Source organism: Salvelinus sp. IW2-2015, linkage group LG6.2, assembly GCF_002910315.2.
Source record: "Salvelinus sp. IW2-2015 linkage group LG6.2, ASM291031v2, whole genome shotgun sequence".
NCBI classification, from domain to species: Eukaryota; Metazoa; Chordata; class Actinopteri; order Salmoniformes; family Salmonidae; genus Salvelinus; species Salvelinus sp. IW2-2015.
In genome coordinates this window covers 14880824-14903690 of record NC_036846.1, presented here as the reverse complement: position 1 = coordinate 14903690, position 22867 = coordinate 14880824, and the positions used below count along the sequence as shown (strand labels likewise).

The following is a 22867-nucleotide window of genomic DNA, read 5'->3' as shown; positions in this document are numbered from 1 at the left end:
TGGTGCAATGACAGACTATTCTCCAATAGTAAATTCAGAGTCTGAAGAGCTATTGGTTATGCTTTATTAATGTGATGTCTAATACTTCTGATGGCAACAATAGGGTGCAGTTGAACTCCTCTTTACATAACAGAGAAAACATTAACAATCCATTTCTTTCAGGACTGTATAATTGATCCCTCACACTCACATGAAGCACAAATGGCCACTGGACCCGGGAGACACTGGAGACAGGCTAGCTCTGTCAGCAGCACACAACAGCTTCACACATTTACCACACAGCACCCCTGTCACATGGCAGGCATGGTAGTGGCACAATGACACAGCTTATCCGTAAGAGGAGGGTTAATAAAGCGAAACAGTAGGTTATTCAGACTGGAGGCTTTTCACATCAAATGTGGGGTCAGTGGCAGAACATTGGTTTAATAGAACTCTTGAATTTGAGAAATTAAAGTAGTCCATATCTGTAGTAGCCTAGGTGAATATACAGTTTAAGTTATAAACTTCTTATTTACTTTGTTGTGGATTTACATAAATAAATACCTTATGTATGCTATATGAAAATGGATTTAAAAAATATAACACGTTACTAAATATCTCTCATAAACTTATTGAAAGGGAGGGTTCTAGAAAATAAGGGACTGCTTGGGAGGGACTGCTTGGGAGGTGGTAACACAACTGTTAGATTAATACACATTCCAGACTAATAGTCAAGACAGCATAAACAAAACAGAAGTACATCATTAGCTATTCGAGTAGGGAAGACTCACCTTTAGTCCTTATCTTATAGCCTAGCGTCAGACATTTAAAATTCCAATGTCTTATGCCTCATGAATGATGGCTTCATCAACATCGGCCAGTAGCCAAATATCTTCAGTAGGCACTTATCAGCATCTTGGTAATATTCCCCCTTCAAATGTGAGATGTAAGCTCGACATCGTCGGTACAGCACAACGACTGAGGCAACTCCAGTTTCACTACTTTCTCGTGCTTGACGAAAGGTTACACCGTTTTTTTCTTCTTTTTTTCTTACGGAAAGCTGATGCGTGGGGAATTCCTACCAGTCACATTTTCCCTAACCTGACGTAACAGGCGTAAAATAAACCATAATACATGATTGTCTAGCATTAAAAACTATGGAGAAACAGGACGTTATGAAAAAAATTATGTCATGTTGGTTACTCTTATTAAGAAGACTAAAAACTTACCGGTATAGACTAGAATAAACTAGGCCTATCTGAATTTCAACTGAACCGAAAATGATATAGACACTTCGTTTTTATAATTTGAAGTATTCTCTATAGCAGATTGTGTTAACGCCAACTAGATTTACAATCGCGAACATTATGGAATTCCATGCCTATAAAAAAAACATCAAATATAGAACGCAAGGATGTTGGCTCAGATTGATACATTGAAACAGATAAATGCACATTGTCCCTTAGAATATCAAAATAACAGTACACTTTGAATCCCGCCCACTTCAGACGGATCGCATTTTCGGTACATTTCCTACTTCGGGAATTTACTTCATGTTATAAACAACTGTGTTGTCCAGTTGAACAATATACATTCCAGACTTCAGATATTGTTGCAGAGTTTTTAGCATAATAACTGATAAACACACTGGTCCTCCTCTCTGTGAGCAGATTTACAATTTATTGTGAAACAACTACATGTTGCTATACATGAACGAGACCATATTAAAATAATGAATTCCCATACCGGGAGTCGAACCCGGGCCGCCTGGGTGAAAACCAGGAATCCTAACCGCTAGACCATATGGGAACAGATACGCCAAAAGGGCAAACGTATATATTTATATCTGACCTGCATAGGAATAGTGAGAGAATAAATAATTGTGAACACGTCGATTATAGTTAGCTGACTCTCCTAAACAGGCCTACATTGCCCAGTAGGGTCATTGTATAAAGAGTTTTACCATTATAATTTTCTAGATTATTACAGATGGGTAGCCTGTAGATAACCTTGTTTTAAAATAGTCTGAATTTAACACATCTCCACATTTCTGCTATCCATGGCAATTCAACCCCACCTAGGGTCGACTTCATGTAACTTGTGCAATGTACTAAAAAACAGTTGCTATAAACAGAGAGGAAGAGGCGAAGCATGAGGGGGCCCAAAATCTGTCTTCTCCAACAGGTTGCGTTTTTTCGCTCACCAAACGAGTTGTTGTTGTATGGAGGTCAATGAGTGTCGAATTTAAGTAACTATAAGTAGGACACGTAACATCCCGGCAACTTTGAGAAAAAACACTTTATATGGGCTCCCGAGTGGCACAGCTGTCTAAGTAAATGTTTTTGTTTGGTTATCTTTTGGAAATTGTAGAAATAAAACATTTTCCTTATTCAGACGTTCCAATGAGGCAGGCTAACATTAGTTAGCTAATTAATTTGTCAGCTATCATACAGTAGGCATATATTAATAATTATATAGTTAATATATGTAGACATGCAATCATAACTGACTGTAGCGCATATGAAGCACCCACAAGTTACCGGTGGCTGAAAACAAAATCATCGCATGATGAACGAGTGACGAATTTCCGGCCAAGGGTGGTCCATTTTATAAATCATTCCTTCCTCCAGGATGTCCCGGGCAGGCACCCACGCCCACCCATCAGGGCTGTAGCCCTCCCAGTCCCCCAGGTACTGCAGGGTTTCTTGTACTCGATGAGCCTCCAACAGACGCTGGACAGTGTAGGCCGGGGGACCATCAACAAGTCGGGCAGGCGGAGGTGCAGTTGTGGGGGGAGAGAAGGGACTGGTCCTTACCAGCTTGAGACGGGAGACATGGAAGGATGGACAGACCCTCATAGACCTGGGAAGCTGGAGACGATAGGGTTGATGCGACTCAGGATCTTGAATGGTCCTATGTAGCGTGGAGCGAGCTTCCGTGAGTCCACCTGTAAGGGAAGATCACGGGTGGACAGCCACACCCGTTGACCCGGTCGGAGGAGCCCGAAAAGGCCTTCGGTGACGGTTTGCCTTGGTGTCGGGCAGAGGAGTGGAGCAAGGAGGATTGTGGTATCGTCTAATGAACGCATAGGCTGATGGCCTATTATTCAGGAAATAGGGGGGCGGGGTCGAACCAGGGGGGCGGGGTCGAACCAGAACTGACACTTGAGCGGCGACAGTCCAGTGGACGAGTTCGGCAGTGTGTTGTGAGCATACTCTGCCCAGACGAGGAACGTGCTCCAGTTGCTGGCCTGGGAGGAGACAAAACAGCGGAGGAACTTCTCCAACTCCTGGTTGGCCCACTCCGTTTGCCCATTCGACTGTGGGTGGAACCCCAAGGAGAGACTCACCGACGCCCCAACAGGGAGCAGAAGGCTTTCCAATATCGTGCGACGAACTGGGGCCCACAATCCTAGACAATGTCCTGGGGAAGTCCGTGTAGTCGAAAGACATGGGTAATCATGAGATCAGCGGTCTCCTTCGCTGAGGGCAACTTGGGTAAGGCGATGAAATGGGCTGCCTTGGAAAACCGATCGTTGACCATCAGTATAATGGTAAGCCCTTGGGATGGGGGTAACCCTATGATAAAGTTTACAGACAGGTGGGACCAGGGCTGGCTGGGGATGGACAGGGGTTGGAGCAACCCAGCCAGTCGCAGTCGTGAGGACTTGCTTTGGGCACAGGTGGAGCAGGCCGTAACGAAGGATCTCACATCTTTAATCATGTTGGGCCACCAGAATTTCCGCCTCAGGAACTCCAGTGTCTGATTAACCCCTGGATACCCAGTTAATTTAGAGGAGTGTCCCCATTGTAGTACTCAGGAACGGGCTGATCGCGGAACATAAAGTCTGTTAGTGGGACCCCTGCCGGGGTCAGGTTCTCGGGTCTGGGTTCGTCGCACCGTGGTCTCAATACTCCATATCACGGGGGCCACAATGCGGGAGCTGGGGATGATGGGCTCAGAGTCCTTCTCCTTGTTAGAGACATTGTGTTGGCTGGATAGGGCGTCTGCTTTCTGATTCTTGGATCTCGAGCGATAGGCTAGTGTGAAGTTGAATTTGGATGCCAGAGGTAGAGGTCCATTTGGATGCCAGAGGTAGAGATAATGTGGCCCAGGAAAGAAACTTGGGATACATGGAACTCACTTCTCTATCTTGATGTATAGTTGACTCTGCAGGAGGCGTCTCAGGACTGGGCGGACGTGCAGGATGTGTTCTGGAAGGGTCTTGGAGAAGATCAGGATGTCGTAAACAAAGACGAACCGATTCAACATATTCCTAAGCGTGTCATTGACCAATGCTTGGAGGTCTGCCGGTGAGTTCGATAATCCAAAGGACATGACTAAATACTTATAGTGGCCACTTGGGGTGTTTAAGGCAGTCTTCCATTCATCTCCTTCCCTGATTCTCACCAGATTGTAAGCGTTGCGGAGGTCCAGTTTGATGAAGAATTGGGGCCCAAGGGCCAATTCCAAGGTGGCAGATATCAGGGGTAATTATTCTTATTTATTTATTTTTATAACATTTAACTAAGCAAGACAGTTAAGAACAAATTTTTATTTTCAATGACGGCCTACACCGGCAAAACCCAGACAACACTGGGCCAATTGTGCACTTCCCTATGGGACTCCCAATCAAAACCGGTTGTGATACAGCCTGGATTCAAACCAGGATGTCTGTGGTGACGCCTTTAGCACTGGTATGCAGTGCCTTAGACCGCTGCGCCACTCGGGAGCCCACTCGGGAAGGGGGTAACGATTCTTAATCCTAATCCTGTTCAGCCCTCTGTAATCAATGCATGGATGCAGACCTCCATCCTTCTTTCCCACGAAGAAGAAGCCAGCACCAGCTGGGGATGTAGAGGAGCGAATGAAACCTGCCTCCAGCGACTCCCAGATGTAATTGTCCATGACTGCTGCTTCAGGAAGTACAGACGGCCCCAGGATGGGTGGAGCCAGGTAGGAGTTATATGGCGCAGTCATATAGACGATGAGGAGGGAGGGTGGAGGATTGCCTCTTACTGAAGGCCTCCCGGACGTTGAAGTACTCGGGAGGGAGAGCGGAAAAGTTTTGGTGTTCAATTTATCCGTGGCCCCGGAGTCCACTAAGGCTTGAATGTGGTGCTGACGGTTGTCCCAATGGAGGGTTGTGGGTAGTGTCAGACGGTGACCAGGTAGCTGGGGTGTAACTGCACAGCTCGTCCGGGTCTACCCTTGTCCTGGCGAGCCCCAGCGTTTCCCATCAACTCTGTATATGTTTAATAGAGATGGCGGAGACCTCTGCAGTAGAGGCAGCAGCCGTTGTGCATACGCCTGTCACGTTCCTGTGGGCTCAGACGTGTGCGTCCCAGATGCCTGGGCTCCTCAATGCTGGGCTTGGGGGGCTCCGGAAACCGGGATACGGGGGCGGTGTCAAAAAAACACTGTCTCACACATTCTCGGATGCGGTTGTCGAAATTGATGGCCAGCGTTATCAGGGACTCGAGGTCCTCTCTCAGTTCCCGAGCGGCCAGTTCATCCTTGATGGAGTTAGACAGACCCTGCTGGAAAGCGGTGACCAGTGCCTCAGTGTTCCACCTACTGTGCGGCGAGGGTGCGGAACTCAAAGACGAAGCCACTGGTCTGGCCCCTTGGCAGAGGTTGAACAGTTGGCTTGCCGCTTCTCGTCCATAGACTGGGTGGTTGAAGACTGGTTGCAGCTCAGCAATGCCGTGTGCCCGGAGGGTCTCTGATATTTGGGTGAGTTGTTCTTGCTGCCGCCCCAACAGTGCTCCTTGTTGGGTTATAGCATTCTGGATCTCGGTGATCTCTGCTGGGTCCATGTTGAGGCAGAGGCTTGCTGTGACGTGGTAAGATTGGACCCAGGTGCAGAGAAGAGACCAGACGAGGAATCAGTGGTTAAGGATAAAAAATTATACTTTACTGAGAAACGGTAGCCACAGGATCACAGTAAACTTGAAAAACCAACAAACACTAAGTCTCGAAAACTCACTCAGGAAACGAACGCACATGGTTAACAATTCAAGCTTCTGCAAAGGACAACCGTCTCTAGGACGGTCTCTGCCGCCCTCTGGTGACAGGTGGAACCATGACATTAACTATATTTTAAACCAAATACTTTTACTCAAGTAGTATTTTACTGGGTGACTTTCACTTTTACTTGAGTAATTTTCTATTATGGTATATTTACTTTTACTCAAGTATGACACCACTGACAATTTTCCCAATTTGTATTACCGTTTCAAGAATGTAATGTAGGTAAGCCGTGAATTAACTCCCACACCAGTACAGTAGGTGGCGGTGTATGCACCTAAAAGTTGGATCCGATCCGCCATACAAATCTTGAAGAAGAAGCAGAAACAAATAAAGAAAAAAAAGAACCATACCAATACTCACCCCTCTTTTCCTTGTGAGTGGTAACGTTAGTAGTGGCTAGCCCAGCCAACTCCTGCCTGAGGGGGAGAAAGACGCTAACGTTTAGCTAAAGATTGTGGAAACTTAACGTTATCGTGGGAAATATAATCATTACTGTGAAAATCGTTTGTTTTAAAACGTGTGACTTGTAACCGTATGCGTACGTTTTAGTTCAACTGAATAAGATGTCAACTCCAGCAAGACGACGTTTAATGAGAGATTTTAAGCGGTATGTGTGAGGAGCTGCTTGCTAGCTAGCTTGGATGTCTAGGTGAAGCGTTTGTCTGACTGTTGCTAACTAGCTGAATTTACCTTTTTTTTTGCGAAATGTCCTCAAACATCTTAACAGTTACTGGATAGCATAAGTTACTAGCTACTTGATAAATAAGTTACTAACACATGGATTGTTAACGTAAAGATAACATTACAGCTGAATATTTTGAAGTTGTAGTTAACTGGCCTGGCTACTGCTGCTAACGTTAGCCTATTTTAATTAGCTAGTTAGCGAACTACTAACGTTTGCTAATTAAGCATCGAAAATAATATTATTTCTCAGGCTTCAAGAGGACCCTCCTGCAGGAGTTAGTGGAGCCCCGTCGGAAAACAATATCATGGTATGGAATGCCGTAATTTTTGGGTAAGTGACTGGACTATAAAAGTAGTAGCTAACGTTAGCTAGCTAGAAATAGATGATTAACGTTACCCGCAAAATCAATGACATGTCGTAACATGTATCCAAAGTAGGGTATTCTTATGAATTATCTGTTAATTTTAAAGAAATTAACATTGAACCTCTTGTCCCTAACATATTAAAGTTATCAAACTAACATTAACTATCTAAAGTGATCTCTTTTCTCTCTTCCCCAGCCCAGAGGGAACACCTTTTGAAGACGGTAAATAGCTCGCTAGCTATGTGTTTACTTTTTTTGTAGCTGGTACATTCTTGTGCATGTGTTTGACAACTCAAACGGAAGTGATCAGTACCATGATATGGACTATTTAATTGCATGGGAGACCTGTTGGAACAGTACTAGCAGTACTAGTACTACTGCCATATGTACATAACTTAGCCATTGAACACTGGCCACTTTAATGTTTACCCACTTTGTGTTTTACCCACTTTGTGTATATACAGTATTCTAGTCATGGCTCATGATCATCCTATATAACTACTGCTTTACACACCTTTTCTATTCATATACTGTCCATACTGGCTGTACACACCGTTCACATATATATTTATATTCTGGGCTCTAGTCTGGAAGCTAATTTCCTGCATTTCTATAAATGTTTCCTTGGTTTTGTGCTGTGTATTTAAATACTGTATTCTTGCCGGTTTATACTAATATTTCTACTACTGTACATTGCATTTTAGTTACTGTTTATACACATCACATTTATTTATATACTGGATTCTTGACATAGCTCACTATAATATATCTACTGCTGTGTGTGCCATTTTTAATATATTTTGTGTAAATTCATCCAGTGTATATGTATAGATTGCAGTTGGGTTACTTTTACAGTATTAATTGGATTTGTTCTGACAGTACAGCATGGCACCGAGTTCTTAGGAAACTATGCAGTATTTTGTTTTTTTATGTAAGATTTCCTGGGGTAACAATGTAAGAAATAATAAGTTTTATTACATACAGCCGGGAAGCACTATTGGATATAAGAGCAACATCAATTTACCAACATTACGACCAGGAATAGGACTTTCCCGACGCAGATCCTCTGTTCGGACCACCAGCCAGGACAATGGCGCTAATTCCAGTAGGCGATCCAAAACAACAACGACGCCGCAGACGAAGCGGCCACTTGGCCAGGCTTCGCAGACGTGCACACCGCTCTCGAGTATAGTACTCGCCAATGTCCGGTCTCTTGACAACACGGTAGACGAAATTCGAGCAACGGTTGCCTTCCAGAGAGACATCAGAGACTGTAATATTCTCTGTTTCACAGAAACATGGCTCTCTCTTGATATGTTGTCAGAATCGGTTCAGCCATCGGGCTTCTCCATGCATCGTGCCGACAGAGATAAACACCTCTCTGGGAAAAGGAAGGGCGGGGTGTATGCTTTATGATTAACGACTCATGGTGTAATCATAACAACATACAGGAACTCAAGTCCTTCTGCTCACCCGATCTAGAATTCCTTCCAATCAAGTCCATTTTACCTACCAAGAGAATTCTCGTCAGTTATAGTCACATCTGTGTACATTCCCCCTCATGCAGACACCAAGACAGCCATCAAGGAACTTCACTATATGGAAATTGGAAACCATACATCCTGAGGCTGCATTTATTGTAGCTGGGGATTTTAACAAAGCAAATTTGAGAACAAGGCTACCTAAATTCTATCAGCATATTGATTGCGCTAAGCGCATGCGCAATACCCTTGACCACTGCTACTCTAACTTCCGTAATGCATACAAAGCCCTCCCTTCGGCAAATCCCACCACGACGTCATCTTGCTCCTTCCGTCTTATAGGCAGAAACTCAAACCAGATGTACCAGTGACGAGAACCATTCAACGCTGGTCCGACCAATCGGAAGCCACACTTCAAGATTGTTTTGATCATGCGGACAGGAATATGTTCCACCGCATTAACCATGGAAAGCGGTCTGAGAATATGTTTGAATATGAACAGTGTAGCTATTCCCTCCAAGGCAATCAAACAAGCGAAATGCCAGTACAGGGACAAGGTGGAGTCGCAATTCAACGGCTCAGACACGACGTATGTGGCAGGTTCTACAGGAAATTGCAGACTAAAAGAAATCTAGCCACGTAACTGACACCGACATTACGCTTCCAGACAAACTGAACACCTTTGCCCGCTTTGAGGATAATACAGTGCCACCATCGCGGCCCGCTAACAAGGACTGCGCACCCCCGTCTTCTTCTCTGTGGCTAACGTGAGTAAAACATTTAAACGTGTTATCCCTCGCAAGGCTGCTGGCCCTGACGGCATCCTTAGCCGCGTCCTCAAAGCATGTGCATACCAGCTGGCTGGTGTGTTTACGGACATATTCAATCGCTCCCTATCCCAGTCTGTTGTCCCCACATGCTTCAAGATGGCTACCATTGTTCTTGTACACAAGAAGGCAAGGAACTAAACTAAATGACTACAGCCCCGTCGCACTCACTTCTGTCATCATGAAGCGCTTTGAGAGACTAGTCACAACAGGGTCTCAACCCCGCCCTGTGCAATTGGGTCTTGGACTTTCTGATGGGCCACCGACGACGAGACAGCCTACATGGAGGAGGTGAGGGCCCTCGGAGTGTGGTGTCAGGAAAACAACCTCTCACTCAACGTCAACAAAACAAAGGCGATGATCGTGGACTTCAGCAAAGGGAGCACCCCCTATCCACATCGAAGGGACAGCAGTGTAGAAGGTGGAAAGATTTAAGTTCCTTAGCGTGCACATCACCGACAAACTGAAACGGTCCACTCACACACAGCGTGGTGAAGAAGGTGGAACAGCGCCTCTTCAACCTCAGGAGGCTGAAGAAATTTGTCACCCAAAACCCTCACAAACTTTTACAGATGCACAATTGAGAGCATCCTGTCGGGCTGTATTACAGCTTGGTACTGCACTGCCCTCAACCGCAAGGCTTTCCAGAGGGTGGTGCGGTCTGCACAACGCAGCACCGGGGGCAAATTACCTGCCTTCCATGACACCTACAGCACCCGATGTCACAGGAAGGCCAAAAAGATCAATGACATCAACCACCCGAGCCACTGCCTGTTCACACTGTTACCATCCAGAAGGCGATGTCAGTACAGGTGCATCAAAGCTGGGACCAAGAGCCTGAAGAACAGCTTCTGTCTCAAGGCCATCAGACTGCTCAACGGCAATCACTAACTCGGAGGCTGCTGCCTACATTGAGACCCAAACAGTAGTCACTTTATACAATGCAGTCTAAATAATGCCACTTTAATCATGTTTACATCTTACATTACTCACGTGTGTGTATATACTGTATTTTATACCATCTATTGCACCTTGCCTATGCCGCTCGGCCATGGCTCATCCATATACTTACATGTACATATTCTCATTCACCCATTTAGATTTGTGTGTATTAGGTAGTTGTTGTGGAATTGTTAGATTACTTGTTAGATATTACTGCACTGTTGGAACTAGAAGGACAAGCATTTTGCTACACTCACATTAACATCTGCTAACCTTGTGTATGTGACAAATAAAATTTCTAAATATTTGTTTTAATTATTTGTGTACTTGTTTGACATTGTGCTGCGTTGTTAAGAACTAGTAACATAAGCATTTTGCTGTACCCACTATAACTGCTAAACTGTGTACACAACCAATAAACCTTTTTGATTTGACATTGTAGACCAGGTGGTGTATTATCAGAACTACTACAGTAATCCAGCTGACCTGTTAAATCGCTGAGATTACTGCCTGCCAGCAAGTGAATGAATCCTGTGAAATATGGGTTAACGCTTGGGGTCAAAACCAGGGGATTGTATCTGTTTGACATCATCTGTTAATGAATATGCATATCAGACCCACCAGTAATCCTCCATTCTAGCAAATGTCCCTCATTGAGTTGCATTTATGTACACTTGTGCTTTAGGATGTGTATGTTATTTTATTGAAATGGTAACAATTTAGTGGCCAATTACAGTATGCTATTTGGTTGCTGAAAACATTTTGCAGCAAGACAACTTTGAATTTGTTCTAAGCCATTCTGTTTTGGCCTGGTCCCAGATCCATTTGTGGTCATTGTCAAGCTAACCGGTTACCATTGTGTGATTGTTTTAGTGCCCACTTGATAATTAATATTCTCATATCCTTTATTTTCAGGAACTTTCAAACTCACAATAGAATTCACAGAGGAATACCCTAATAAGCCTCCAACTGTGCGTTTTGTCTCCAAAATGTTTCATCCAAACGGTACGTATTTATTTTATTTTTTTAACATGCTTATTGCTTACAGGATCATTTTATAGTGGAACAGCTGAATCTTTGTCAACACAATCCACCAGTCTTTGTTATGGAGTAAATGTATGTTCTGTATTGTACAGTCTACGCAGATGGTAGTATATGCTTGGACATTCTTCAGAACCGCTGGAGTCCAACTTATGATGTTTCTTCAATTCTAACTTCAATACAGGTATACTCAGCATTAACCATGAATCTTCATGAAATACTTACTTGAATTGTAAAGCTCCTTTTGTGCTTAAATTTTTTCTCTCAAATAACGGTGTTTGAAACTATTTGAATTTTAAAAATCTAGTCAAGGGTGCCAGAATACTATTGCTACTGAAGTGTCTACTATTGCATCGTCCTAGTCTTTACTAGATGAGCCGAATCCCAACAGCCCAGCCAACAGCCAGGCGGCTCAGCTGTACCAGGAGAACAAGCGGGAGTACGAGAAGCGGGTGTCTGCCATCGTGGAACAGAGTTGGCGTGATTGTTGACACCCTCACCGTTCACAAAGTATGAACAATATCCAGCCTCAAGTCAAAAAGAGAACAGAAGAAAAATATCTCAAAGGAAATGAAATACACATGGTTTGAATCTTTCTCTGCAGTATGTTTGTTGTGCTTTCTCTTCATGCATAATGCTCCTCCTGGACAAGAGCACATCAAAGTAAATGTACCTTGTTATATCTGGGTTACTTACAATGTAATTTACCCCGGCACATAAAGGTACTGTGGGGGGGGGGTCAGGAGTTACTCTTTGTCATTTTAGTGTTTTAAGTCTTTGGCTAGTAGTGTGATTTTGCTGTATTGATTCAGATAATTGTGTATATTCAGAAGTTTGAGGGTTTTTGCTGTGGTTTGAATGTTTTGTTTCTAGCTTTCACACGTTTGCCTTTTTGGAGCTGTAGTATGATAGTATTCCAACTAAGAAACAATTTGACGAACACCTGTCATGGACTTTTTTCCAACCAATGTCAATTTCAAAACCCTACCTTTTTACATGCACAAACCATGTTCTTGTTGGGGCTTTGTTTTATGAATTGAATGGCTCTTTGAATGATATCTCCAACAGGATTCAAGTGTTTCGTTAAGGAACCTACTTGGTGCACTTTTAAATGCAAGTCCTGTAACACTAGTGCAAAAGCATATTTATGAGGATGATTGACAAATTACCACAAATTCTCAGAGCAGGCAAACTTTTTCTCATGCACAGAACTCAATGTATCAAGGTAAAGGTTGTCTGTACTTGATGCCCTCATGAAGTAATTACGAATACCACATGGGAATGTTGCAGTGTCCTTAACACCATTCAATCTGTGTAAAATGTGCATCTAACAAACTGTACATTTTCTTGTAAATAAAAATGATACATTCAACGTGCTTTTCTTGAGGGATGATGGCACGACATGATTTAAGTTTCCAGCTGGTCTCCGATCCCTCGTCTCCACAATATTGCTGCAAACATTGGAGGGGTATGGTTCAAATTGCCACTGATATAGCAGTTAATTAAGATTTTTTTTGTAATAACACCAGTCAACTCACGTATTGAAGTCCAGACAGTAGACTTAATTTATTGATTAGTGTTATTACAGCTATGAAAACTGTATTCACACAGGCTTATACATCTGACATTCCAAAGGGATCACAGGTTGCACTTTTACCATGTGACAAAGATCAAATTCAAGTCATGGAAGCAGTTTATTTGTAAATGTTCTCAACTATCTGAGGGGGGGAAACATTGCAAGTATTGTGGCAGGGATGTTTCAATGTCAGCATATAGTTACATATGTTGCCTCTAGTTTACACCTGTCATCACCTGAGGTGATGCCAACAGTATCTTCATTTCTAATTAAACTTTTGTGAAGGTGAAATGGCAGGCATTCTGCTTGTTAAGGCTATTTCTGTAGCCATGAAAAACATTTGCTAAAAATTGAAGATTTCTGTCAAAAGATACAGCACTCTAATCAACCGTAACAGCACAAAGCAGTTCAAGACTAGCATATTGTGCAAATTTGAAGCTGACAGAAGACAAAATAGTGGAATGACACAAGAAACGTTAATACAATGTCAGAAAATATGCAATTGTATGAAAAGGAATGCAGAAACCACAAGTGTTTCTCCGAAAGACAAGCCTAGAAGATTGAAACAGTTTACATTCACAAACTTTTCCCAGACCAGGTGTGATTTTTTTTGTGGTAAGTATTGTTGGAGCTATGACATATCCAGTCAGTGTGAGGCCTGAGGTTTCACCAGCTCGTAGCGTCCCACCTGCCCTTCCTGCAGGAGCTGGCCAATGAGCTGGTCTTTGTGCACTTTGCGGCTGACGATGAGGAAGCGCAGCCTGCCCTGGCCGTATGACTTACTGCGCAGGCCATACTTCTGGGATATCTGGTGGATCTGCTTGCGTTCATCATTGTTGAGCTCAGTGGAGAAGCGCAGGTCATCCTGGCGGTCTGAACTGGCATAGTTACGGATGATGTCCTCGATGTTCCGTTTGGTGAGCTGATTCCCAGACTTGTCCATGTCCATACCCAGTCCCTCTCTGGAGAATTGCTCTTTGACCTTGATGGGTTCAGAGATGCCCTCCCCTTCCCGGCCCAATCCGCCACCTTTCCAGCCCATCTTGCGGAGTAGCTGATTCCCGATATTGTCCTCCTTGATCTCCTGTCTCGAGGACTCTTCACCAGAGCGAGTCAGAATCTGGTGGCGAGAGAGGGCGTCAGCATTACCCTCCTTCCTGAGGTTGGATTTCACCACAGCCTGTGTTTGCCGGAGTGTGGCCAGGGCCTCCTCTGCTGCAATGTGCTTCACCGTTTTCTTGGGTCCGATGCCTGCCGCTACGTATTGACCCTCCAGGAACACCTCACACCTCCAGCGGTGGTCTGGTAGCACTGTGAACTTATAATCGGCAGCTACCTTGTTGAACTGGGCAGTGTCATTGATGATGCAGATGGCATTGTCCGAGTTCTCCAGGATGACCAGTTCGCTCAAGTGTTTCTTCCTACCACCCTGGTGACCGAAACGACCACCCGATGGGTCAGAGTGATGGTTTCCTCGAGAGAACTGCTGTGGTTGTTGTTGCTGCTGCCGGGCTGCCTGGTTCATGCGTAGTTTCCTCACTGCCTCTTCAGCTGCTGTATGTTTAGACGTCTTCTTACTTCCCCTGGCCTGTGCCACCAGCGCATCCTGTAAGTACACGCTACATTGCCATGCACTGCTGTTGGGGACCACGTCGAACTTGTAGTCAATCTTCATGCGGTTGAAGGCGGCAGAGTTGTTAAGAATGCAGATGGCATCATGAGCGTTGTCAACAACGACAAAATCTGTCCAGTGCTTGCGTTTGTCAGGCTCGTATTGACCCTTGGAGCTAGGCGTAGGCTTGTCCTCTGGGTTACGCAGTGCCGGTAGAAATGCAGGGGTAGGGCAGTGCGTCTGGCAGACCACAATATCATTGACCAAGGAGTGTTTGAATTTGCGCTGCACTACACGGACCTCCACCAGTTTAAAGAAAAGCTTCATAGCCTGCTCAGAAGCACGGTCCCTGGCCCCGTTTTTGCTGCCAGAGTAGCCAGTAGCAAGGTAAACACACTGGCATCTCAGCTCACAGGCATAGCCATCAGTCGGTACTTTCCTGTTCTTGGGTAGGTCTGCTGGAGGGATATCCTTGAGGTTGACATAGACATACTCCGGATTGGTTTTACAGGCCTGTATGCTACGGCTCAGCATGAAATTGTAGTTAGGAGATTCAGCTCCACACATGAACGCGGGGTCTCTTAAAGTGACAGCTATGGCGGATGCCACACTATTGATCAGCCTTTGCTTTTCATCCAGCACGGCTTGAGATATGGGGATGAGTTGTGAAGAAGACCCAGAGACAGATGAGGGGCTGCTCCTCCCTGGGCTGCTGTAGACTCTGCTGAATGGTCTGCTGGATGTGGGTCTGTCCTGCTGCCTGAAGCCAAGGCCTTGGCTTCCTGAATCCCCCCAGCCCCCTGATCGACTGCCCCCTCCATATCCATCAAATCTAGGGGCCTGAGCGTATGTGTCCGGATGCCTAGTGCTGTGGAACTCGTATCTGGCCGAGTAGTCCTGCTGCACTTTAGTCATATAATTTGAGGCAGATCCTCGGCTTCCATGACCCAAACCACTTGTGCTACCTGAGGGTATGTCTCTATCTCTTTCTCTATCCCGCCAAGAGTCAGAAGAACCGTATGATGAAACTCTGTCGAACGCAGGCCTAGCTGCAGAGGAGTCTGGAGCTCGGTTGCTGCCATAAGAGGGACGGTCAGAGTCTGAGTCCCACTGTCTCACACTGTTCACCTCACTCCTACGGCGCTCCTTGTCATTCTCCTTCTCATCATTGCCAGACCTGCCACTGCTGCCACCACTAACGAAGTGCACAGGCTCAAACCGCGGTCTGGAACCAAATTTGGACACCGGCATTTTCCTCATTGGCTCTTCTCCTAACATTAAAGAACAAAACAGAGAATCAATCAATGACAAGCATATAACAATCAATGAGTAATTACTAAACTTTAAAACAGTGGCAAGGAGTTCAATTTGAAGAACCAAAATCACTTACTGCCATCTGATGAATTGGGTCTCTTCTTTGCTTCAGCACTTGGAACCAGGTCAAAGGAGGGCATTTCGCCAATGTCAATCCTTTCAGCCATGTCCAGCACCTCTCACCTCAGATCAGAGCCATACCTTTAAAAGAAAACAGAGCTATATAAAAAAGGTAAACAAGCATAATGTGTATTTCTATGCTAGCACAGTAAAACAGTTAACGTGAGTCTACTACCGGAAATACTCTATTAGGGAGAGAACTTTTGTTCCCACATAATTCCCACATCAAACTGAGGGCTATATGCTCCCAAAACTATATGATACGAATCTGTAGGCTACATATGAACACAGGTTCATATTAGGCCATGATTCCGACAAGGTATGCCCATGTCCTTATCCAGGTGTCAGGAAAGGCCTTGTGGACATTCGTTTCACAATAAATTGTTTTATGGCCAACCACTGTTTCTCACTTTCAAAACGCATTGACAGTGACGTGGCTCTGTAAAGGTAATTATTGGAATGATGGCAAAAATAACTAGTGCTAGCTAACAAGATCAGTTTACAGACTCCAACAAAGAAGATTAGCAAACGTTACCAGGAGTGTAATCATTATCCAGACATGTTTTTCAACTAAAACGAGAGTTTCTATTGGACAAAGTCAAGTAGGCCCCTCACCGTTTCGTTTGAGAAACGTTTTGCAACTGAGACAGCATAATGAATACGCCCCAGCTGGCAGAAAGGCCACCATCATGAGTCGCTAAGAATTAATGTTATGGCTAACGTTAGATAACTAGCTAAGAATAGGCAGACTGATGTGGATAAAAATGCTATTATTTATGGCAACATTAACTAAATTTCTGATTAATTATGACTCCTTAGTGTGCACAACTTCTCAAACCCGTATTTTCTACTAAGTATAACCACAGAGTTTCTAAACCCAGAGGGGCAACATCCCGAGACTTTCGGGAACGCTTGCGAAACAGACCAGGGTTTGAGAAGTCAATGATAAGTGAACAATTATTCCTTAGTTCATTTTCTAGAAATCTAAAGACACAACCTAGATTCAAGCCAATGTCTTAAGCAGTTGAAGATGTTATTACTCCAACCTCGTGAAAGTGACAAACTGACACGTTTTCATTTTCGTCAAAAACAACTTTACATTGACGGAGAGCCTTTGATTTAACAGCCTGCACATGCGCAGTTCTGCAAGAGAGACCGTTAGCCCCGATGACGTGTTTCTACGCATGAGCTTAACTAGCCAACGTCGCCATGACATCGCCTACAAGTGAGATCTGGGATTTCTTTTGGAGAAGCAGTTTTGGCCTATCTTCATACTGTACTGTCTTTGGTATAACGTTACCGAGTTAACTAGCACGCTACGTAGCAACTAGCTAGCTAACTTCAGCATAACAGCTAACTACGTTATCATTGATGCACACAATCAAGTCTTCGTTTTCTAATTTGAGTTGTCTACAGATTAAATGGTATAACTAATCATCTGTTTTAAAGTAAACCAGATTTTAACAGACGAAACAAGTGACGCAGTAAACGAGCAAAGATGGCTAGCTAGCTAGCTAGTTCATTGAAAAAAAGATTGATGCATCATCTTGCACGGGAATGTGATATGAAGCACGAGACAGATAGCTAGTTGTCGAATTGTTTTTAGCTCAAATTAATATTTTAGCCACTTACCTCAATGCAAAGTAATAAGTCCGATGTTTCTTTGTGCCCTTGGTGTCAGTCTTCCACTAATATAGTTCAATGTCTAGCGAGCGGCTTCGCCTTTGGTCATCACCATAACATCCGGGGGGGTCGTCAGTAGTCATCACAGTCACAAAGTCATAATTATGCATAAACACCAACATCGCCTATTTATTTCCTTAAAATCTGATTTTAAACCTAATCTTAACCACACTGCTAACCTTAAAATAAGATCAAAAAGCTATTTTTTGTTTTCATTCATTTTTACGATATAGCCAATATTTACTTTGTAGCTGTGGTAACTAGTGACAACCCGTCAACGTCCCATATAACCACAGATAGAACAATGGGACAGATATTTCAGCGAATGTTTTAGTGTGAAGCATTCGGTTGGCGTATCCACTCACTACCAAATATGGGGGTGAGAGGAAGCCCAGTAGCCGACAGTGGGAGAATATTGAGCAGATTCATTTTTGCCAACATTATGGACATTTTCTCATTGATTAAACATATGATTTCAATACCGTTTTCTGCTCCCAAAACTATATGATACGAACAGAGTGGACTGCGTTTTGTAGATTTTACCCTTTGCCAAAGTTGTAAAATTGTTTCGTTGTTTAGGAGCAAGGGCGAATTGAGCTATTGCACACGCGCACTCTATAAAGTAGACGATCCCTAACAGAAATATGCAAATACGTGCTACAACGCGGCAATAGGATCTCGCTGCCTCGTGCTTGGCTCTGCCTCCATACTTGATTCTTCTGCCCACTAACTCATTTGTTCCCATTAAAAATTACGTGTGGTCTTTCTGGGGTTAGTTATAAAAAATCTTTGCTTTACAACCCTCCATTTTCTAGTCCATCTAAAATCATGGCGTCTGGAATGTTTCCGCATGCATGCGCTCCACCTGAGAACCAGAAGGTGGCAGTCTTCCTCTTCACTTTCAAAGTGCACCAAAAATATGGGCTTATATTCATTGTGTGAATATAAACACCAATGTTTATTTGCACAACTAAGTAATTTGGCATAACAAAACAAATGTACACTTTATTTTCATAATTTTATTGAAAAAGTACATCAATGGAATCAAACTACAATAAAATATTTCATAATTAATTTGTGGTGTGGACAGATAATTCACTAGGAGGGGTGATTATGGCAGATGCTAGAAAAATGTATGGCAATTTCTTACACCAAAAAATGTAACTACACAGAGAGAAGAGTCACATCCAAAGATCATATCTCATAAACAGGTCTCCACTTCAATACACAAAATATATCTTTATAAATTATACAAATGTATCCATCTGTACCTAGGATTCAACTCCATCTCATTGTAATATTTGGCAATATGGATGCTGAAAATTGTGGAGAAGGGTATAACAAGGAGTAATACACAAGATAAAACTGATCCAAACAATATAGAGCACCAAATGTGAAATAGTGCAAAACGGATAGGGGAGAAAACAGCTATGGGAGCATAAGGTCAAGATCACAGAAGTGATGAAATAAAAGAGCATTAGACATGCAAAATACAGAATAGGGTGATGGTAGTTAAAGCACAATGTGTAAAGGGCATTAAATGTGACCTACATGGTATTTCAGTACGGAAAAGGTGTTTTCACTAAATAAGTGCTTGACATGAATATGGCTTTGGCTCTTCTAAGTTGCAATGAAACAATCTATGCAGTGAACATAAAGAACACTGTTTTGGATCGTAATTGTCTTTTGGTTTTTAACTGACAAAAGTATCTACTAGTCACACATGTAAGGTTAGATGTCACACTTTGCTCTATCAATCACCAAATTAATGTATTTTGGTTTTATCAGTGTTTTATTGAGATTTGTGGGTTATGCTATTTGTATTCAAAACTAACTCCCCCTTTGAATGAGGAGCACAGTAAATCATATAGGCTATTTGTAATAGTATTGGTTATTTCAAACAGAATAAGCCCTTCTCAAAATGGACGTAATATATGATTGAATGTTATTACATAAACACTTCCTTAAAATTAACTGTCAATGAAATTCAGATAGTTTTGTGCAAAATATAAATTAATCCAGAGCCTTGGCTCTGTTACAAATGGTATGATGAAACTATTGATTAGATGTGTTTCTCTTGAACAACCGTTTAGAATCCTACCTGAGCAAAGCTTCGTTCATTCATACACCAAGACGGAGCTGCAAAATATTAAGAGTGAAGGACTCCCACTAGCCAAAGTGTACCTTGATTAGGTGACAAAACGTAAACTATCCAAAAAATACCATGTGAAGCCCACATTAGGCCATGGTCAACAAAGCAGATGAGATAGAAGTTAAAAAAGGTTGATGCAGAGAGAAAAGACAGGAAGAGGAAACGGGTGCTTAGTTCTTGTTGAAGCTGCAATCCCCTCTTCAGACAGGTGGGCAAGACAGATTAAAAGAAGCTAGAGAGAGGAAGAGACAAATGCAAAGTTACGAGAGGCCCAGCCAACAGTGCTTACCAGAAGGCAAGGTTCAAGATAAATAAGAAACAAGGATTACTGACATTTTGGGAAGAAAGACAGAAAGTATTTGGGTTTTCCTAAGGCATGTATAGTTGCTACTGTACTTCAAATTACACTAACTACATTACAAATGCACTGTCAGTGTCGTAAAAAAAACTACTAATATAATACCATACTATAGCTGACTAATTCGATTTGAGCATAATACTGATTTAAAACATTTAATAAATAGCTTAATCCCCTCGAGACAAGTCTAATTAACTGCTCGCAGCAGATATTATGTCCTCTGAAAATCCCAAAAGGGTAAGCAATGTCATTTAATAAATCAAACATGGACAATATTAAACCTAACATGATGGAAAAACGACCAAGTGACGTGCACAACAACATAGTCCAGAAATGTCAATCTTACAGAAACAAAGAGCAAAATGCTGATATTAGTCATCTAAGTCAGCACAGCAAAAACAGACATGACAAAAGGCATAGCCATAGACAAGATATTAAGATTAAGCCACATAGTGAGCACATATAGTTAGAGCAGCAGTGATATACATACAGTTGAAGTCGGAAGTGTACATACACCTTAGCCAAATATATTTAAACTCAGTTTTCACAATTCCTGACATTTAATCCTAGTAAAAATTCCCTGTTATAGGTCAGTTAGGATCACCACTTTATTTTAAGAATGTGAAATGTCAGAATAATAGTAGAATGAATGATTTATTTCAGCTTTTATTTATTTCATCACATTCCCAGTGGGTCAGAAGTTTACATACAGCCAATTAAGTATTTGGTAGCATTGCCTTTAAATTGTTTAACTTGGGTCAAACGTTTCAGGTAGCCTCCCACAAGCTTCCCACAATAAGTTGGGTGAACTTTGGCCCATTTTTCCAGACAGAGCTGGTGTAACTGAGTCAGGTTTGTCGGCCTCCTTGCTCGCACACGCTTTTTCAGTTCTACCCACAAATTTTCTATGGGATTGCGATCAGGGCTTTGTGATGGCCACTCCAATACCTTGACTTTGTTGTCCTTAAACCATTTTGCCACAACTTTGGAAGTATGCTTGGAGTCATTGTCCATTTGGAAGACCCATTTGCGACCAAGCTTTAACTTCCTGACTGATGTCTTGAGATGTTGCTTCAATATATCCACATAATTTTCCTGCCTCATGATGCCATCTGTTTTGTGAAGTGCACCAGTCCCTCCTGCAGCAAAGCACCCCCACAACACGATGCTGCCACCCCCGTGCGTCACTGTTGGGATGGTGTTCTTTGGCTTGCAAGCCTTCCCCTTTTTCCTCCAAACATAACGATGGTCAGTATGGCCAAACAGTTCCATTTTTGTTTCATCAGACCAGAGGACATTTCTCCAAAAAGTACCATCTTTGTCCCCATGTGCAGTTGCAAACCGTAGTCTGGCTTTTTTATGGCGGCTTTGGAGCAGTGGCTACTTCCTTGCTGAGCTGCCTTTCAGGTTATGTAGATATAGGACTAGTTTTACTGTGGATATAGATACTTTTGTACCTGTTTCCTCCAGCATTTTCACAAGGTCTTTTGCTGTTGTTCTGGGATTGATTTGCACTTTTCGCACCAAAGTACGTTCATTTCTAGGAGACAGAACGCGTCTCCTTCCTGAGCGATATGATGGCTACGTGGCCCCATGGTGTTTATACTTGCATACTATTGTTTGTACAGATGAACGTGGTACCTTCAGGCATTTGGAAATTGCTTCCAAGGATGAACCAGGCTTGTGGAGGTCTATCATTTTTTTCTGGTCTTGGCTGATTTCTTTAGATTTTTCCATGATGTCAAGCAAAGAGGCACTGAGTTTGAAGGTAGGCCTTGAAATACATCCACAGGTACACCTCCAATTGACTCAAATTATGTCAATTAGCCTAACAGAAGCTTCTAAAGCCATGACATAATTTTCTGAAAATTCCAAGCTGTTTAAAGGCACAGTCAACTTAGTGTATGTAAACTTCTGACCCACTGGAATTGTGATACAGTGAATTAATCTGTCTGTAAACAATTGTTGGAAAAATTAATTGTGTCATGCACAAAGTAGATGTCTTAACCGACTTGCCAAAACTATAGTTTGTTTACAAGAAATTTGTGGAGTGGTTGAAAAACTAGTTTTAATGACTCCAAACTAAGTGTATGTAAACTTCTGACTTCAACTGTATAGGGGTATCTTTTAGTTAGTACATAGAGCAGATTCATGTTTTTTAAACCAGGGTCCGCAATGCCTCTCCTCAGACTTGGGGTACCGGCTACCCACAAAGCCTGGTCCCTTAGCAAAGCTTGAGGGTGGAAGCACCTACTCAGTGCAGAGCCAGGGATTACTGCAAAGGAAAGGTAAATACATAGAGCAGTGAACAGGGGGACTGAAGCAGGTTGTGAATGACACCACACACCAAGGCACACCCTGCCAACCCAAAGAGCTGAGAACAGTTCCCCAGAAACATTGAGACAAAGAGCAACTTGAGAAGGGATTGTGAGAAGTTGTAAACCATACCTACTACACCCTTGTACAAGAATGTGTAAGCGTGTAAGAGACTCATTTCAATACATTTAGATGGAAACAAAAGGCCTACATCTGTGGACACTCGTCAGACCAACTGTCCCACATGATTATATTGAGCAAGGACAAACAGACATGTTTTTGGAGGGTGGAAATGTTTTTCTGATAAACAACACCCTGTCCTCAAGATACAGATGTGAAGGAAGTGGATTGGAAAATAAAACCCAACAATCTCATTGGCACTGA

At 43.0% G+C, this 22867-nt stretch overlaps 3 protein-coding genes and 1 non-coding gene across 7 annotated transcripts in view; 1 reads left to right on the top strand and 3 right to left on the bottom strand.

Annotated features, from left to right (window-relative positions):
• Nucleotides 1-1716: 1716 nt before the first annotated feature.
• Nucleotides 1717-1788, bottom strand: trnae-uuc (transfer RNA glutamic acid (anticodon UUC)). Its single transcript has one exon. It is a non-coding gene; the product is annotated as a tRNA-Glu (tRNA).
• Nucleotides 1789-6264: 4476 nt separating this feature from the next.
• LOC111965878 (ubiquitin-conjugating enzyme E2 A) lies at nt 6265-11938 on the top strand. The gene is made up of 6 exons (XM_023990269.2): nt 6265-6619; nt 6947-7027; nt 7258-7283; nt 11227-11316; nt 11448-11536; nt 11715-11938. The coding sequence occupies exons 1-6, from the start codon at nt 6576-6578 to the stop codon at nt 11841-11843; spliced, it is 459 nt and encodes a 152-aa protein (XP_023846037.1). The 5' UTR covers nt 6265-6575; the 3' UTR covers nt 11844-11938.
• Nucleotides 11939-13027: 1089 nt separating this feature from the next.
• Nucleotides 13028-17695, bottom strand: LOC111965877 (NF-kappa-B-repressing factor). Its single transcript, XM_023990267.2, has 3 exons — nt 17607-17695; nt 15931-16055; nt 13028-15811 (listed from the first exon to the last, which is right to left on the bottom strand). Exons 2-3 carry the CDS (start codon nt 16019-16021, stop codon nt 13575-13577), a joined length of 2328 nt encoding a protein of 775 aa, XP_023846035.1. The 5' UTR covers nt 16022-16055; nt 17607-17695; the 3' UTR covers nt 13028-13574.
• A 961-nt stretch (nt 17696-18656) lies between these two features.
• Nucleotides 18657-22867, bottom strand: part of septin6 (septin-6) — a 39929-nt gene continuing 35718 nt past the window's right edge. For 3 of the 4 annotated variants that reach the window (XR_002877575.1, XM_023990265.1, XM_023990263.1), the window contains one exon: nt 18657-20041. Coding sequence is in view for 2 of the 4 variants with exons in the window: in XM_023990263.1 (XP_023846031.1) it covers nt 20032-20041 (10 nt within the window). In the remaining 2 variants the exon portion in view is untranslated. Of the gene's footprint in view, nt 22443-22867 lie in introns of all 4 variants that reach the window. The other variant, XM_023990262.2, reaches the window with a different exon arrangement.

What these genes read in the sequence shown, in the direction of transcription:
- LOC111965878 (XM_023990269.2), top strand. Translation starts at nt 6,576, where the DNA reads ATGTCAACTCCAGCAAGACGACGTTTAATGAGAGATTTTAAGCG. An exon ending in GGGAACACCTTTTGAAGACG is followed by an intron (nt 7,284 to 11,226) that starts GTAAATAGCTCG and finishes CTTTATTTTCAG; the next exon opens with GAACTTTCAAACTCACAATA. An exon ending in CAATTCTAACTTCAATACAG is followed by an intron (nt 11,537 to 11,714) that starts GTATACTCAGCA and finishes GCATCGTCCTAG; the next exon opens with TCTTTACTAGATGAGCCGAA.
- LOC111965877 (XM_023990267.2), bottom strand. Translation starts at nt 16,021, where the DNA reads ATGGCTGAAAGGATTGACATTGGCGAAATGCCCTCCTTTGACCTGGTT. An exon ending in ACCCAATTCATCAGATGGCA is followed by an intron (nt 15,812 to 15,930) that starts GTAAGTGATTTT and finishes CTTTAATGTTAG; the next exon opens with GAGAAGAGCCAATGAGGAAA.